This window comes from Ursus americanus, chromosome 3 (assembly GCF_024610735.1).
Source record: "Ursus americanus isolate L20-20 chromosome 3, mUrsAme1.1.p, whole genome shotgun sequence".
NCBI lineage: Eukaryota > Metazoa > Chordata > Mammalia > Carnivora > Ursidae > Ursus > Ursus americanus.
In genome coordinates, this window is record NC_142129.1 from 73,971,140 (window position 1) to 73,990,725 (window position 19,586).

Below are 19,586 nucleotides of genomic sequence, written 5' to 3' on the forward strand. Positions count from 1 at the left end.
TTGGGGAGTTGGCTGTAAATCAGTACCGTGAATGCCACTCAGAATATTTGAAGAGTAGAGATTGTATCTTTAGTGATTTTACTACATCATAGTATTTCTTACATCTTTGCTGTGGATTTAAGGGTCGCTTTCAGAAACAGATTTTTAAAAAATGCTTTGTTCCCAGCCCAGATAAAGTAGCCTAGTAAATAATTTAAAACCCATCTAGCTTGGCCTACAATCTAAATTCCTGACCCTAAGTACTGCCCTCTCCATGAAATAGGTCTGCATTTCAGTATCTTTAAATTATAAATAAACACATTAAAGCTTCCTGCTGCAATCCTAAGAATTTTTTAACATAAGAGTAGAGGTCAGTTATCTGGAGGAGGCAGGTAGGATAAAGAATTTTAGGAAACTAATTGGCATGTGACATCTACCATTATAGCTAGAGAATACAATATGCCTTTGACCTGTTCTTATTGCTGTTCTCATCTCCTAACTGGCAACTTGAATGACACAGAAGCAATGGTCCAGTGGTCAAACAGAGCTTTCTGAGCTTCCTATTTATTCTGGGGCCTTCATTTGAAATTCATGTCAGACTTCTCAGCATCATTATTTTGCAAGGATGATAACAAATTACCTGCATTTTACATACGAGGGCCAGGAACTTCTCAGTGGGATATGAAAATAGGAAAGACTTCCTAATACAAATAACTGGGAACAAGAGAAACAACAGAGTCATTACATAAGTGCATGGCTGGTCAAGGGTTTTCTGCAATGGAGGATTATAATAGGCTGAATAATGTTCCCCTGCCCAAGTCCTAATCCTTGGAACCTGTGAATGTTACCTTTAGGGGTGAATAAGAATCCTGAGATGGGAGATTATCTGATGGGCCCTAAATGCAATCACAGTGGGAGGAGAAAGAAGACCATGTGTCCACGGAGGCAGAGACTGGAGTAATGTGGCCACAAGCCAACCAATGCTGGTGGCCACTGGGAGCTGGAAAAGGCAAGGAATGGATGCTTCCCTGGATTCTCCAGAGGGAGCCTGGCCTGGCTGATGCCTCAGTGATATCTATATCTGATATAGTGAGAAGACATCTCTGTGTTAAGCTGCTAACTTTGTGGTAATACGTTATAGCAGCCATGGGAAAACCAATATAGAGTTTGCTATCTGGTAGTGGGGAGCTGCTGTAACAAATACCTAAAAATGTGGAGGTGGCTTTAGAATTGGGTAAGGAACAGGAATTGGAAGAATTTGAAGGCACATGATAGGGAAAGCCTGGATTGCCTAGAACAGACTGTTGGCAGAGATAGGGATATCAGAGACTGCCAGCGAGGACTCAGTGAGGAGCACAGTGGAAAAAGCCAAGATTCTCTTAGAGAAAATGGAAACTCATAAGCGCAATGTTGGTAGAAATAGTAAAGGTGCTACTGGTTAGGGCCGAGAAGAAGATGAGGCATATGCCTTTGGAAATTGGAGGAAAGATGATCCCTGTTATGTAGTAGCAGAAAAGGTAGCTGAATTTTGTTCTATGGTTGTGTGGAAGGCAACACTTACAAGTGATGAACTTGGTTATTTCCAGAGGAGATTTATGTATTGAAGGTATGGCCTGGTTTCTTCTTGCTGCTTATAGTAAAATGTGAGAGGAAATAGGCAAATTGACAGAAAATTCTTAAACAAAAAGGAAACCAGACTTGATGATTTGGGAAATTTTGTCCAGATTGCAAAAGATGGTAAAATTAGGAGACCCACACACAGTTGGGAAACTATGCTGTGGAGAGAAAGAAGCCAAAGAGCATGTCTGGAAAACCTTTTGCTAGCGCTACAGAAATTAGGTGTCTGAATCATGGGTCTTTTTAACCACCTCAGCAGAAGCCAGGAATAGGGATGGGACTGTCGAAGAAAGATCTGTGGAGGCTTGTCCGCCTAATGACATGAATCCTGTGACACGCACGGGAGACCCACAAGGTATTTGGTAACATCAGCAGAAATACTGCCGGCTTGACTGAAAGAGACAGAGGTGGAGGAAATGGAGGAAGGCTGTTGGAATCCCCCAATTGTACAGTCAAGAAACAGCCTAAGAAAATTGCTCAGCTGCAAACATGTTCTACTTTTCAGAAAACAAAACAAAACAAAAACCTGAGAACAGCTCTGAGGTTGGAGCCTTGGGTGCCATGTTGGAGCCGTAAAGTACAGGGGATTATTTCTAGGCCTTGAAACCTAATGGAATCGGCCCTGCTGGATTTTTGAAATTATTTGGGACTGTTGACTTATTCCTTCCCTTCCTCCCTTCCAGTTTATCCCTTTGGACTGGGAATATCTGTAACTGTTGTTAAGATCCAAACCCCTTGTATTTTGGAAGCAGGTAACACAGATCCCTGATGGAGAGGAATTTTGCCCCGATATAGATCATAACCAGAGTGTCCCCATACCCGATTTAGAGGATTACATTTGGAATTTTTGAGCTGATGAGATACTGATGAGGTTTTGGACTTGGAGTCAATGCTGTAATGGGCTGAGATTTGAGCTGATGTTGGGTTATGGTGAAGGTATTTGGCATGTGAGAGAGACATGCATCTTTGGGGCCAGAGGGTGGACTGTGGTAAGCTGAATAATGTTTCCTGCCCCCACAAGAAAAGATATGCATGTCCTCATCCCTGGAACCCATGAATTATCTTTTCTGGAAAAAAGGACTTTGAGGATGTGACTAAGTTAAGATGGGGAAATTACTCTTTATTATCTAGGTGGATCCTATATGTAATCACAGGTGTACTTCTAAGTATGAAGCAGAGGGAGATAAGACAGAAGAGGAGAAGGTAGTGTGACCCCAGAGGCAGAGACTGGGGTGATGCTCCCATAAGCCAATGAATGCCAGCAGCCGCCAGAAGCAGGAAGAGGCAAGGAGTGAGTTCTCCCCTCGATCCTCTGGAGGAAGGCTGACACCTTGATTTTGGTCCAGTGATACTGATGTTAGACTTCTTGCCTCCTTAACTGTGAACGGATAAACGAGTGCTATCTTCAATGGCTGTGTGGTGACTTCTTGTAGCAGCCATGGAAAACGAACACAGAGACAGGGAGCATCAGAGGGTTCCTGTTTCTCTGTGTATTCTTGTATTCTGTTTGAATATGAGCCATCTTTAAGATGACTGGTAGACTGTGTAACCATCAGGCTTTTATATTAGAAACTTATACCACTCCTTCTATTTTAAAACAGTAACCTTCTCTTTGAAGCATAATGGCATGATATAAACTGAGAACCCTTGGTAGATAAACACGAGGCTTGACTTTGGCTCTCAGCTATTATGCTACATACTAGCTGGCCATCCCTGGCTAAATCACTCACTCAATTGGAGTTTCAGTTGAACAATGGTAATATTATTCACGGTCCTTCCTGAACCATATAATTGTTAATGAGTATTTAATGAAATAGATGTATGTGAAAAATACCAGATAAAGAATGGATGTCCTATAATGTTCACCTATTACTTATGCTCCTTCTACCTATATCAAACCTATGATGAGCGATTTTGCACAGAAATCAGTGACCACATTAAATAGGTTTCCCCCTTGGATTAGATGCTACCAGAGGGATTTTGGGTTCAAATTTTTGAACACTTTAAAGCTTTTGATACCTACAGATCTACTTCTCTCCAGAGAGGTTGTACCACTTAACTCTCTGATGGGAAGGCCACAAGTGCTCCTTTTATTGCCCTGTAACCTCAGAAAGCTTTTAGACATTATTTAAAAATGTTGTGTCAACTTGATGAATATAGTTTGTATTTCTTTGGTGAGGTTTAACTTTTTTAGTTTGTATTGATCTTTAATGAATTGCTTATGGTCTTTGACCATATTTCAAATAATTATTTGTCCTTCTCTGGGCTGGTTTTTAGAAACACAGGTTTGTTAAGTTAATTAATCTTTGCTGTAATTTGTTTCTTCACTGATTTGTTGTGTTGTTATCTTTTACTTTATGATAACTTTTGTGCTTAACCTTTGTATGTGGTTAAATTTAGTAAGCTCCTTTTTTTAAAAGACTTTATCTGTCTATCTATCACAGGGAGGGGGGGAAGAGAGTGCACAAGCAGGGGGAGCAGCAGGCTCCCCACTGAGCAAGGATCCCAGTGTGGGACTCCATCCCAGGACCCTGGGATTGTGACCTGAGCTGAAGGCAGACACGTAACCGACTAAGCCACCCAGGCTTCCCAAATTTAGTGAATTTTTATTGCTTTCTTTTCTCCCTCCCTTCTTCTCTCCCTCTTCCCATCTTTCCATCTGGAAAGTCTTTTCCATTTGGCTGCTTTTATTGATTTTTTTTAAGGTACATAGATTTGCCCTTAACTGATAGTAAGGTATATTTGAAATCCAGGATACTGTCAACTTAATCTCAGATTACCTGTTGTCAAGCTTGGTCAAAAGATTGAGTGGAAAAAAATAATATTCAGAGGTGATTGCCTGAAGGGTATACTAAATTTTGTTTCTGCCGTATAAAACCTTTGCTTCCAGCCTGATAATTCCACCTCTCTAACTTAAGATCCCTTCTCATTTTATCTTAAGTATATGCAGAAATTGAAGTAGAAGAAACAGAAACTCAAAACAGTTTGTGCCTTACCACATCTGCACTAACTCCTTTCTCTGTATCATCATCTCTACCTTCACCGTCCTTAGTAAGGATAATAATTCAATAATTCAACCATTCGTCAAGTGCTAAAGCAGTGTAGCCTAACATACCTAACATTTTACATGTGTTATCTTAATTAATTTCCACAACAACCATACAAGGTAGGAAATATTATTCTCATTTTTCTAATGAAATTGGATGCTTTGAGAGGTTAAGCGGCTTGCCCAGTATCACACAGATTGTACTTGGTGTAATGGGATGTGAATTTAAACGCAGACCTTTCTGATTTCAGAACTCATTTCTTAACTGGTATTCTTTCCATGTGTACGCATGCCCACATATGCACACGTGCGCGCACACACACACACCTTACACACCTGATTTCCCAATGTTGATGTGACTTGATATTTCTGTTCTCTTTGGTCACTGATACAGTAAGGGAGGCAGAATAGAGTGGATGAATCCAAATGGCAACATCCAAGATATTAAACCGAATAAATAAGATGTTGAACTGAAAATATTTGAGGGAAGGTTTAGAATTTCTTTCATTCTCAAAATGCTCCAATGACGTTGTGTCCTTGCTCCCCCTCAGTTCAAGCATCTCACACATGTAATGTGCTCGGACCAGGGGAGGAGGTCATTGTGAAAATTTTAAAGCGTCCAGAGGCTAGAGATAAGTGGGTTGGTCTTAATTTGGCATTTGTAATAAATGTCTCTTTTATAGTCTGTGATTGATGGCAGCCTACGGTGGTGGATGTGTATGGAGCCTGGGAAAGGTGCTTAAAAACTGCTCATCCTTTACTAGCATTTGGATGGTTCATTATTATACCTGCTGTTAAATTTTAAACAGAGTGAGAATTAGGTCAGTGGGAATAGTTTGTTCTTTCTTTGAAAAACTGGGGACAGTGGTGGCATTCAGTTTCCGAGTATTATTTAGCTCTTAGAATCACATCTATCAATTATTTGGAGCTTAAAAAATCTGCAAGAGAAATAGGAAGTGTAGCCTTTTTGGGGAGGTGAAACTAAAGGTCACTGGTCACAGCTTCAGTGCATTGACTGTCCCTCATCCTATCCTCAACGCCTACTCACTGCCTGGCTTGATAATTTTTGATAAAACAAAACAAAACAAAACAAAACACAAAGCCCTGCTTGGTGTGAATGGAAGAGGGTAAGAATGAGAGCCAAGCAAAGAGGACACTTCGGAATCAGCTTTGCAGGCAGTTTGGGGGTGATGGAGAAAGCACAGTTGTCCCATGAGAACTGGCTCTAACAAAGGCTTGTTTCTGTGATTGTTTGCAGAACGATTACCACTTTGAATACACAGAATGTGACAGCAGTGGCTCCAGGTGGAGAGTTGCCATTCCGAATTCTGCAGTGGACTGCTCTGGCCTGCCTGACCCCGTGAGAGGCAAAGAATGCAGTATGTTTTGACGTTTGCACCATTTGTTTTCCTGATTAAACTGTATCCCTTCAGCCCAGAAGTGAATGTAAATGGATATAAAAGACTTTGGGAAAAAGGAACATAGAGCATTGATGTCTAGCAGAGCAAAAGCTTCTTCTTAACACTCGGTGCCCTTATGCCTGAAGTCTGTAATGAGACACAGGCAAAATTAAAGGATGCTATTTTTATTTATGTATGTATTTTTTTTAATCTGTTTAAGATCTGGTTTACTATCTCAGTTGAAACTTTGGAGAGTCGAATGGCAGAATCTCTCTTTAATGGATTTTTTTTCTTTACATTTTAAAAAAGTTTTCAAAAACTTCGGGAAAATATATATAACATAAAATTTACGATCTCAGCCATTTTTTAGTGTAGAGCTCAGCAGCATGCGGTACATTCCCATGGTTGTGCTGTCATCACCAGCATCCATGCACATGCACGAAACTCCGCCATTTAGCAGTGGGTTTCTTTTTTTAATCCTTAGACATCATGTAATTTGTCTTTTTAGTGTAACCTATGGAGAGATGGTAGAATTGATGAATATCTCATTCAGTAGCTTGTGTTAGTTAGCAACAAACAGGTTGGCAGGGCAACATTATGAATGAGTAGAAAAACAGGTTATTAAATTTGTTTTCATTTGTAAACTCTGCTTTTTTTTAATCCTTTCATTTGGTGAGTGATGGGTTCCTGCAGTGAAGTAGTCTTGGGGTAGATTGGAGTTCAAAGCTGAAAAGTAAGACTGAGGTTATGTTGGTTTTCCTGCTGTCTCTCAAACGGTCTTCTTAAAAGCTTAGTTTTTCTGTTTCCAAATAAAAGAGCAGATGGATAAGTAAATTATTAAATGATAGTTAATTCCTTCCCATTCATAGAATATGTCTCTCTTACTGGTGAGAGGAGTATTGGCCTAGGTGGTAGGTTTACTGAAAAAAGGGAGACAGGAAGGCAGTAGTAGTCTCATGGGGAAAATTAGTGGAGAAAACCATTATTTTTAGTGAATGATACTAAATGAACACAGAGAGAACCTGGGATCCCTGTAGCTAGGTAAAGAGTTCAGTCTAGTAAGACTCAAGAGGAGAGTGGGGTCAGATTAGAATAAGTCTCTACTAGCCTGGGGTGTTTTCAGCACCTGTGCAGAAAGAGCATCAGCTCTCAATAAGGGAGGATTTGTGTGCAAAATGGAAACAGTCCGCAAAATACTTATGGAGTTAGGTTGTTGTAAAATGCTTCAGTTACTTTCCTAGAAAATTGGTATATTATTTATCTCTATTTACTTTTTACTTGTGGATTAATTCCTTGGTTCCCTTGTAAACAACACGGGTGTGCGTGGGGGTGGGGGTGGACTACTGAACCATCACGAACACTGCTCCTCATGCTGTGCTGGCCGGCACTGGCTTTTGAGAGCTGATCGTTAGTTTGAAATGGGCCTGTTCAGAGTATTTTACACCATGGGATTTGGCGAACACTACAAATCATGTGCCTCTCTTCCCCCGAGAGCTAGCTGTGAAACACTTATTAGCATTCCACTGATTACATTTATTGGCCAAAGGTTCAAAAATCTGTCATAGAATTGATGCTTAAATAGGAATTATTTCTATTTGAGGATGGTCTTTTTTGCATGTTATTTAGACGTGGAAACATGGAAAGTGTATAGTTTTCCACAGATAATGTTATGAATCTGATACTGGAGCTGGAACTTTTCAAAAAAAAATTGACTTGTTATCAAGTCTCTGTTAGTTATTACTTTAAAAATGATGCTGACTTTAAAAATGACAATACTTATGTCATGGCTGGGAACATTTTTTATTTTGGTGTTTTGTCTGAAATCCGAATTTTCAGCGATTTACACATAATATGATTATGTCTGCTCTAGAAACCGTTGGTCTGGCCTCTAAAATGTGACTTTTTTTTAATATGCTAAAGGTATACGAATATAAATTATTTTACAATGCACAAAAAGCATCGCATATCTAAGTAACTTAGCAGCTCAGTTAATTCATAGCATTAAACATGGTGCTTACCATGTTCCTAGCCATTAAAGTACTGCAGATGCAGTTAGGGTGATAACTGAGTATTTCCTCAGTGCCTTAGATTTTCTATTGCTAAGAATAGCTGTCATTTCTCATGCATGGACTGTATGCTAAACACTGCGCTTAGTCCCATTGTATCCTTACAAGAACCCTCTCAGGTAGATATTGGTGTTTCCATTTCATTGATGAGAAAACTCAGTTAAAGAAGGAAGTACCTTACCACAGGTCTCAGAGCCAGGATGTGGCAGATCTGGGATTCAAATCCAGACATGTCTGACTCCAGAGCCTGTCTCTTATCCCCTGATTTAGACTGCCACTTCTGGATGGCGGGCCTTGCAGGGCCCCATGTGGGAGATGTAAGGCGCTGTTGGTGGGTATCTTCAAGGGAAAACTGTAGGCACTCTTGTGCTTCAAGGACAAAGGAGGGTAAAAGCGTCCTGGTTCAGGAATGGCATGCTGCTTGTAAGCCGTGCCTGAACAATGCCAAGACCTCGGATGGCGAGCGATGCCCGTAGCTGCTAGACTCAGCAGTCGTGCCATAATGAGATGGCATAGCAGTTGGGTCACAAAGAAAAAATAAAACTATGGCGTGTGGCAGCTTCAAATCAGTGAGGACTGTCTAGGGCAAGGACTGTGTAGGGCTTACTTTCCCCGTGTCCCAATGTCTCCAAAGGAAGTCAAACCCAGAGTTTGGCCTCAGTTGAAATTGCTGTAGACCCTTCAGAATGTAATTGGGGAGACTTTTTTCTTTCTTATCAAAAGAAAGCAGTACAGGCCTTTCCTTAGGAAAAGGCTTATAGGAATGTTGAAGTAGCACTTGTAAATTTTTCAGGAAATCGAAGGGCAAGCTATATTATATAATTGTTATTTTAAAAAATCGTATAAACTCTGGCTGCAGGGCTTCTCGAAGTGAAGTTAATGAAGCTCGTGTTGTGCTAGAACCATGGGTGGGCTGTGAGCTGCAAGCTTATAGGGCTCAGGAAACGGCACGGAGAGGCCTCTGGTTATTAACTGACAGTGGCTCCTGTCGTCCTCCTGTCCCCTCTGCTGTGGAAAGCTCCTCAGTCTCTAGGTGGTACTGCTCAAAGGGCAGGCCACTGAGATGCCCTCATGTCCCTCCTTCTGTCTGCTGATTCCAGACTTAGCTTAGAGAACGAAGCCCTGGTGCCAAGAGTCTTGTGTTGGTGGGATCCCCCATCACTGAGGTCTTGGTATTGCTCAGACACAGCTAGAAGACAGCATGCCATTTCTGAACTACGACACTCCTCGTCTTCCCTCAGAAGAAGAGGATATAACCGCCATCCTTACTTTATTTCTTCTCTACTGTTGGGTCACTTCCCTAAAATCATCCCTTGACTCTTTGGGGTCTCCTTGACCTTCTTAGATCATTAGACACAACAGTGTTTTGGAATGCTTGCCTGGGTGGGGATACCTTCTCTCTCCTCCCTCATCTCTCCTTCCCTCCCTCCCCCTCTGTCTCTCTCTCTCTTCCTTTCTCTCTATCGCTCTCTCACTGGAGAAAAGGCCCTTTTGTCTCAAACCAAACCAAACCTTACAAATAGAAGCCTGGGGGCACCTGGGTGGCTCAGTCTGTTAAGTGTCTCCCTGGTGAGTTCAGCTTAGGTCATGATCTCAGGGTCATGGGATCAGGCCCCACGTCCGGCTCTGAGCTCAGTGCATGGAGTCTGCTTGTCCTTCTCCCTCTGCTCCTCCGCCTGCTCTTTCTCTCTCTCAAATAAATAAGTAAAATCTTAAAAAAAAAAAAAAAAAAGAAGAAGAAGAAAGAAAGAAAAGCCTGGCTACTAGGAGTGGGGAGAGAATTCCTCTACCTATTTCCTTACGTATTTTCAGAAAAATCTAGAACCCTGAAGGGGAAATAAACATGATAAGATACGTCTTCCTCTTAGGAGTTACCTTCTATTGCTTACTCCCTCAAATATTAGTCAGCGTGACTTTGAGTACAACCATTACACACTTGTCTAATTGAGGATGACTCTTTAAGATAGCTGTGATTCCATTTGATATGTTGTCATCCAGTTGGCCATAGTCTTGTGGGCATTTTTAATCTTGTACTTTAATATTTCTATAAAGTTCTAATATTTGGTTTTCTTGGATCAAAAAGCGCTCATGTGCAGAGTAGAAAAAAACTCGAATATAAATTTTTTTCCTTCTTCTTGATTTCTCTCAGATCTGTATTTTTACATATTTATAAGCAGAGTAACTCATGACAAGTTTGGGTCAATAGCTTTTGATTTCAGTTTAGAAGTGAAGGAAGGGGAAGGCTTCTCAGGGAGAGAGATTCGGCTTTAGCTTTCTGAGTGGGAGATTGAGAAATCCATTCCTTGGCATTGAAGCTCTTGCTGCTGTAGGCTTTTCCCCAGGATGCAACTCCTAGTGTGTTTCTGTTGTGTGCACGTTGTTGCTGGTACAGGAGCAGGTGCACGTGGGCGCCCTGAGCACATGGTGCTGGGTGCCGATCGCGGAGCATGCCGTGAGTCTGTTCCAGGGACTACTGACCCCGAGAAATACTTCATGGAAACAAAGAAGTATTTCAGGGTTTTCTGTGGTGAAATACGAGTTAAGTTTGGAAAATGGTGAATCCCCTCACGGGGGAATGCAGTGAACATTTTCATACTGAAGTCTCTCAGAAACCTAATAAACACATATAGAACATTTCTTGTGTGTTAAGTGCATCCTGTCTTACTCAGTTTGCCAAGTTTAGTTGATTACAGGCCTCTTTTATCTAATGTGTAGTTGGACCCCACATGCTAATTTCTGCAGATGTAATTTTTGGAAAACACAGGTGTAAACATACATTCCTGGATAATTTAGTAATTTTTAAAAAAGATTTTAGTTATTTATTCTAGAGAGAGAGAGTGGGGGGAGGAGCAGAGGGAGAGGGACAAGCAGACTCGATGCACTGAGCATAGAGCCTGACGTAGGGTCAATTTCAAGATCTTGAGATCATGACCTAAGCTGAAACCAAGAGTTGGAGGCTTACCTGACTGAACCACCCAAGGGCTCCTAATTTAGTAAATTTTTATATGGCATTACTTATACCAGATTTAACTAATTTCATGTAATTTCTTTGCTCTACAGGGTTCATTGGCCATCTTACTGTACTGGTGTCTAGTTAAAGACCTCCCATGGGTGATGATGGTCAGATGTGGTGAACACCTGAGATTAAATTCCAGATCTGCAACCAACTTTTATGTCTTGGGCAAAATATTTAGTTCACAGCTATTTATTGGGCTTTAATTCATTCACTGAACAAACATTTATCATTTCCCATATTCTTGACAATAGGGATCCAAAAATAAACTTAAAAGGATTGCTGTTTTCCGTGACCTTTCAATCTAATAAGAGAGCAAATAAGTAATAAGTTACTTATGGTATAGGGGCAGAGTGAATGAAAGATGGAAATACCTGAGGTGATCTTACCAAGGAGAGATGGACGACTTCCGCTCGCAGGAAGAGGGCTCACAGTGAAGCAGATGTAAGTTTGAAGTTCAGAGTCATCTGTTATCAGCTGAATGACCTCGGAAAATTATCTAAGCCTAGGCAGGTTCATATGAAAAATTGTTACTGAGAAAGAATTATTACTAAGAATTGTTACGGAAAAGTTGTTCATGTGAAAAATCCTTACTGAGGATTGAGTTAATAAATGCCATATTTAATGGGCCATGTGTGTTAATTCTCTGAGGACCTCTGAACCAAACCCCAAAAGAAGTTTTAAATTCAGGGATGCAAAGTGGCATTTGGGGCATAGGAAACATGGACAAAGGTGCAGATTGGGGGCAGCACCCACAAAACTGGGTGCTTTGTGAAAGCTGCATGGCTGGCTGTCAGGGAGAGTCTGAGAGAGGACAGAGTTTCTGGCAAATCTCACAGGCTCCTGTGTGTCATACCAAGGACTTTGACCTGGAGACAGCTATTCATGGGTGTCCAAGGGAGTTAAATGAGGTGATACATATAACCTATAGTGCCAGGAATCATAACTGTAATATAACTTAATAGTAATAATAATGTAAAATGATAATGACCAATCATTCTTTGCTACATGCCAGGCACAATTGTAACTGTTTTACTTGTATTCACTCAAATTCATTTCTGCATCACCACAACCTTGTGAAGTAGGTACTTGGCAGAATGGGGATTTGAACCCAGGCAGTCCAGCTCCTGGGTTCATGTTCTTAACTTCTATGGTGTCCTGACTCTTCAGAATATACTACAGCATATACTGAACTGGTCTTAGTCCCCCTTCTTGAGGCATCCATGCTTCCCGAACATTTATCTCTTGTCTGAATTGTGATGCAAGTTAATATATGGATACCCAAATGATTTAAAAAAAATAGCATGTAAAGGCTCAGATATATTGCTTGTGGGTCATTTTAATGGATTAATGCTCTCGTTGTAGATTTCATTCTTAATTGTATATATTTCTCTGAAAGGTGAAAATAACATTCAGAAAAATGATCTTGTAGATTTCATTCTTAATTGTATATATTTCTCTGAAAGGTAAAAGAATAACATTCAGAATTTAGGGCACATTTGTAGTTACATCCTTCTCATACAATGAGAAGTTGGTTAGTTAATGTTTTCCCCCCTGTGCCTAGAGTATTGTTAGTGCTTAATACATATAATATGCTTTCAGTATTCAGTGTCTATTAGGAAAAAAATGGGTACTTTCTTCAACTATAGAAATTCTTAATTTAGATGTGTCCTTTTTCATTCATCTCAAGAGATGAAGCTGTAACCCTCTCAAGGCTCCTCACATAGCTCCAGCACCCTGGACTGTTTGTGGATTAGAAACCTGGGGTGTCCTAAATTAGAGACTGACTTCGCTGTTTCATTCTATAGGTGAAACACAGAGATCTGATCAGATTTGTGGAAGTTCATTCTGTATGGAAAAGGACAGGAATATTTAGTCCTCGGTCGGCTTTGTTTGGAATGTTGATGCCTCAAGTTCCAGGTGGGAAGAGTGTTGAAGTTAATGGGTTCTGCAGCACAGCAGTGGCAGGTGAAAGGCCTGAGTGAACAGGATTATGAAAAGAACAGCTCAAAAATCAGGCTTGACGTCAGTTGTTTGATGGGAGCTACGGTTGAGGGGGGTTCTCTGAAAAACATGTTTTATAAGGAGATGAGAGAACTCAGCCCTTAAAATTGCAGAATCAAGGGCAGCAAGACTATTAGGAAGTAGAGGATGACGGACACCTTCTAAGAAAGAGGAAAAGTTCAGGATGATAAGAATCAAAGTGTTAGGACATAATTAGAAGTTGAGAAAACTGATTTTGCAAATGCATTGTTCTGCCCCCTTTGGTGACCTCATCAAGTACTCTCAACGTTTTCCTTCCCCTGACCTTCTCAGCTGTATTTTTTTCTATAAAACTTAGGTCATCTTGTGCCCGATGGACTGGAATTGGTCTTCTCCCCCATCAAACACTTAGGTCAGGAAGCCACAATAAAATCCATTTTTTTTTTAAAGATGAAAACTACCTTAGCTCTCTCATGAAAAGTTGGAAACTAATTTAATGGGGATTGTTCTCTCTCGTGTTTCATGGATCATTTTTCCAGGCAGGAGTTGGTGGGGTTTTTTGTGGGGGGGAGGGGGTGGATATTCCGGCCCATCAGTCCCCTTGAGGAAGGATAGGGACAGTCATATGATACTACCTGACAGGACTGTGTGAGGACCCAGTCGGTGGAAAGGATGTTAGAGGTGAGAATTCATTTTCAGAGATGTAGAGACAGTGCTTTTACTAAATACTCTTTTCAGAGAACAGGGAATTAGAGAACATGAGCCAGAACTGGTTTGTATTAATGTACTTGTTTATATGTCTCCCTTTCATTTTTATAAAATGAGATATTAAAACAGTTTTTCTTTTTTTCTTTCTTTTTTTTTAAGATTTTATTTATTTCTTTGTCAGAGAGAGAGAGGGAGAGTGCACAAACAGGGGGCGCTGCAGGCAGAGGGAGAAGCATGCTCCCTGCTGAGCAAGGAGCCTGATGTGGGACTCGATCTCAGGACCCTGGGATCATGACCTGAGCTGAAGGCAGATGCTTAACAAACTGAGCCACCCACGCGTTTCATAGTTTGTTTGTTTTTTTTCTTTTTAAAGAATTTCACAAGTAGGAACTTAAAAAGGCTGTGTTCCAATGTTCTCTTCATCACTAGCACTGAGAGAGGAAAAAGAAGAGCTGAGACTTGCTGGGCTCAGTATTGTGTTCGATTTCTCATAGATGCCACTTTCTACTTTATTTTGTTTTCAGTGAGAATTATAATAATAAACCTGGCAGGCAGTTGAAGTTTTAATTATTTGATAATGATAATTGATGGGCTGAATGATTAATAAAGGTTAAACGTATCATTTTTGCGGCCCACAAACTACGCATTATCGTCCCTGTTTTTACTGCCCTCAATGGCAGTGAATAATAATGGTTGTAAGAGTATACTTGTGGTGTAATCAATAACAGCAGTGTCTACAGCTTTAACCTAATTTTTTAAACTTACTCTGTTCTTATTTAAATGAAACTAAACAACTGAAGAAAAAGAGGCATATTTGCTTATTTCTGGAATTATTTATTTCCCCTAAATGTATATAATTATTTTTTATTTAGTATTAACTTAGGTTAACAGATAAGATAGATTTTACAGTGAATTTAGTTTCATGAATATAAAATTTGAATCTATTTTGAGGAAGATAAGTCTAGACTAGATTAAAATAGAAACTCCATCAGAGTAGGGATTGTTTCCAAAATATCCTTAGTCTCTAGTGTTTGCCAACCAAATACTAGGTACTCAAGAAGTATTTGTTGAATGACTTCCTGTAATATACTGTGATTCCCAGATACTTACCTGTAATGACATTGTATACGCTTCCTAATTCATTAGCATCCCATTAAAAATTGATAATTTGGGGGGCACCTGGGTGGCTCAGTCAGTTAAGCATCGAACTCTTGATTTTGGCTCAGGTCATGATCTCAGGATCATGAGTTTGCGCCTAGTGTGGAGCCTACTTAGAAAATTTTTTTTTTAAAAAATAATTGAAAATTCTTTTATTACTATGATTATTGCTGTTTACTGTTCAGAAAATTTCAGTAATGAATAATCTTGAATTAAATAGAAAAATAGATGAATTATGAATAAATGTAATTAATATCATCTTTCAAAGCATGAGGTCTCTGGAGGAAGAAAAAGCAAAATTAAAAGGCCCTTGTGGTGAGAAGATTAAATAGATATTCTTTATTGTTAGGCATAAATCATAGATGATAATCAGCATAGAAATGATGAATTCAGTAGCTGTTGTTTAGTACATTGTACTGGGTGGTTGCATAATAGTGATGTTTTGAATTTTCATGTCCCTTTTCACTGTCAGAGTGGTTTCCAGTGTCTCATGGTACCACAGCAGTCCTATGATGGAGGAAGCAAAGTGATATTCTCACTGGAATGTGAACAAATGAAGGCACAGAGGGTTAAGTTAATTGCGCCAGCCTTTTGCTAGTTGGTGACAGATGAATATAAATGCTTTTTTTCCATATCTGATTCTTCACACCTGCACATTTCAACCTTTCCGGATTTGCAGTAGCAGAAATTGAGGTCAGAATAGAGGCATAAAGCTGAGAACAAGGACACTGACTTTAGCACATGACCTCTTGGTTACAATGTAGACTTGAAGAGGATGGATTTTCAACATCAGTCTTTCTTTGGGTACTTAGGGAAAATATTGTGAAATCCCGTGCTGAGCCCATTGTTACTTAGTGTGTGACCTTATGCAAATCAGGTTTTTCTGTTCTTATGGCAGAACTTTGGAGTCTGTTTAACTTTAATTCAATTCAGATACTCTAGGATTTTGAGGTTGTTGAAGAAAAATTGTATTTATTTTAGAAATGATTAATTGTTCAAATGAAACCTAATCAACTGACATTTACAACAGTTAAAACAACTACTTACAATAACTGTCTATCATCCTGCTTTTGTTGAAAGGGTCCAATGTTATACTCTAAAGAAATCTGAATGAAAAGAGTGTCATGCCTAAGATTGTAGAAACTTCTATAATCCAGCTAAAAATCAGAGGCCAAGAGAGCAGTGTTGCAGTAGTAAGTGGGAAAAAAAAAAAAAGAAAGAAAAAGGAAGTGGTGTCAGCTAAGATGGAATATACTAGAAAAGGGAAAGCTGGTTATCACTGGTGACTGCCTAGAGAGGTGGGCAGTGCCGTGCTGACATAATCTCATGGAGTAAATTGTGTTTAGCAAGAACGTGTGGCTCTTCTCCTCCTTTGACATGTGGCTTGAGAGCTGGCTTCCAGGGTGCAAAAAAGATTGAGGAATAGCAAATGATTAAAATACAAAAAGTTCAGACTCCTCAGTTTCCCGGTGTCATTAAAGGCCCTATACCCATTTGACTAGCTTTGATCACATAATTATTCTAAGGAGATATAAAATCGTCAGGCTGGTGGCAAAATTCTTATTGCCCCAGACCCTGGAATTGTAGTATTAATAATAATATAGTGAGTGCTTTATGTCAGGCACAGCGCTAAGTGCTTCATGTGGAATAGCTCATTGAAACCCTTAGCAGTTCTTTGAAATAGATGCTATTACTATCTTCCTTTCATAGACGAGGATATTGAGACTTATGGAAGTTAGCAGCTTGCTAAAATATTCCATGAATGTGTGTTTTAGGAGTGATATATTAAAAATTCCACAAGGTATCTGAAGGTGCGGAATGGTTATTGCTCAACATGTACAATAATGAATACTGTTCAACAATTGAAGACAGGAAATGGAGAATGATGTCAAATATAATAATGGATTCATTTGAAATTGCTTGAACTTTTGCATCGATTATATTAATTGCCTAAGTTGAATTTTCTTGAGGCACTTGCTTTGGAATCAGACCTAAATTTGAATATCAGTTTTGCCACTTGTTAACGGGTACCCTCCTAATTGGATTATTTAAATGTACTGTGCCTCATTTTCCTCCTCTGGTAAATGGACATAATATCATTCTCCTTCACAGGTCTGTTATAAACATGTCGCTCTGAAATATTTGCAAATTCACCTACTTTATAAAGCTTATTTGTGACCTCCCACATCAGTACAAATAATACTTTCACAGTCATTTGCTGACATATACAGAGCTTTAAAATTTAAATTCAAATTTAAAAATTCAAATTCAAATTCAAAAATTTGAGTCACCCGATCATATGGTGTCCGCTGAGGTCAAACAATTCTGCCAAAGAAAGTCACTTTCTGCCTTATTTCTCATAGTGTCAACAAGTGTCCTCTTCACAATCTAATGCCACTTTTTTCTGTATTTTTATACTTTTTTTTGGTGATTTTGCTATCTAAAATTAGGCTCCCAAATGTGCTGCAGTACTAGTTAGTGTTTGTAAGTGCAAGAAGGCTGTGCTGTGCCTCGTGGAGAAAATACGTGGGTTCAATAAGCTTAGTTCAAGGATGAATTATAGTGCTGTTGGCCATAAGTTCAATGTTAATGAATCAACAATGTATATTAAATAAGATGTTTTTCAACTGAAACACACATAAAACAAGGTTATGTATTGATCTGTTGCTGAAGATACTGTGACCAGAGTCTCACAGGAGCCTAATCCTGGATTTTACCATGAATAAAAAGAATTGACTGTGTAATAAATACTCAAAACATTCACTGTCAGCTTTATCTTTCAGCTTTCCTTCTGGTCTAGAGAAGGAAGCATCTCTGAAAGAGTTGAGGCTATTCTCAGTGCTTTTAACGGGGCAATGAACTCTCTGAAATAATACAACACAATCTTCTTAGCTTCCAGAGTCCCTTTTAACACCTTACAAAATATTACTCCTTATTGATTAAAAGTTCAGTTTAGGACACTAGACTAAACTATCTTCTAACTAAACTAAAAATAAAATTGTGTTATCAGAAAGTAAATATTTTCAGCCCAGCAGGTGATACAATCCTTGCTGCAACTATTCAGCTCTGCTACTGTGGCACAAAAGCAGCCATAGACAATATGTAAATGAATGGTTGTGACTGTGTTTCAGTAAAACTTTATTTACAAAAACAGGCAGGCTGGATTTGGCCTGTGAGCTGGAGTTTGCTGGCCCTTGATTCAGTGTAATGTTGGTGCTTGATTTATTATAGTATGTGTCAGTTTACTAGAAGCCCTATAAATGATAGAAGGTAAATACAATTGTTTCCATTACTGTGTTTCTCTGCTGGTAGTGCTGGTAGTGATAATAATAGTTTATAGTGAGTGTTTATTAAATGCCAGGCACTGTGCCAAGCACTTTATACTATGTTTTATTTCACTAGTATAACCATATGAAGCGGTACTATGATCATTATCTCATTTTTCAGAGAGAGAGAAACTGAGGACCCCAGAGAGTGAAGTAACTCACTTAAGGTCACAAGAAGTAGTACAACCTGGTCCCATGATGTTTTTGACCTTGTAGCCAGCATGCACTATTTTTTGCCTAACCTTTTCTTATTTTCTGATGTTTACCTAATTGTGGGATGTTGTTTTGAGAGTTAGAATTTCATTGTACAGCATCGTAAGCTTTTCTGAAGAAAAACATAGTAGTTTTTCAGTGGATAAATAAGTAGGCAGCTGTGGGTTTTAGCTCTCATTCTTTGGTTTTTCAAAATTAACTTGTTTGTATTTCTCTCTAAGTTTCCAAATGTATTATAAAAGAAGAATGTATCTAAATGTGAGGCTTTGCTCCTTCACTCTCTGCTGGGAGACTTGTTTTTCTTTATGGAATAATTGGGAGGTTTTATTTTGTTCTTGTTTCTTTAATATCCTGATTAAATGATTAGAAATCCCTTTGCTGTGTTTGAGTCACTAATAGCACTTTGAACACAGACCCACCCACTTGGGGGCCATAGATTTGCATTTGTTGAATGACTAATAACTTAGCAGCAGAGCTCCTTCTTTTCTGTAACTGTGTCAACTGTTCTTCACAATGCCCAGGCCTGCTGTCTCTGGTTTTAGTTAGTTCTCAGAATCAGCAAGTGCTTGACATCAGTAATAAAATGTAGGTAGTAGAAATGACTAGGTCGGAGTCATGAATGTTGAAAAAGTGGAGATTCTGATTTGGCTCTTGCATGAGAAACACTCCTATTACCCCTTTATATTTAGTTTCCACTCACTGGACCAAACTTTTATTGGACTTAATATTTGCCAGATAGAATTAGGAATCCAAAAATAATGATCCTTGTTTTCTGGAAGCTCAAAGTCTCACATCAACTGATACATAATATACATCACCTTATGTGTGTGTGTGTATGTGTGCGCGCGTGTGCGTGGCGTGTGTGCATGCATGCTCGCACACGCGTGTGCCTGCATGAGCACTTTAATGCAGGTGCTGTAAGAAGAGTATGGTAGGAGCACAGAGGTAGACACACCTGACCGGCTGACTGCCTGGTGAGAGCAGGGAGGTCTTATGAAGAGGGTCATTTTGGGGTTAAGAATGGGAATTTTGCAAGTAGAACAGATGGATTGGTTTCATCTCTGGAGAAAGAACACA

General features: G+C 39.4%; 1 protein-coding gene across 10 annotated transcripts in view; it reads left to right on the top strand.

Annotated features, from left to right (window-relative positions):
* The window catches only part of ELAPOR2 (endosome-lysosome associated apoptosis and autophagy regulator family member 2), a 251,496-nt gene that overhangs the window by 161,161 nt on the left and 70,749 nt on the right, over positions 1–19,586 (top strand). For all 10 annotated transcript variants that reach the window (XM_087861112.1, XM_087861118.1, XM_087861114.1 and 7 more), the window contains one exon: positions 5,901–6,021. In XM_087861112.1, the coding sequence (XP_087717238.1) occupies positions 5,901–6,021 (121 nt within the window). The remainder of the gene's footprint in view (positions 1–5,900; positions 6,022–19,586) is intronic.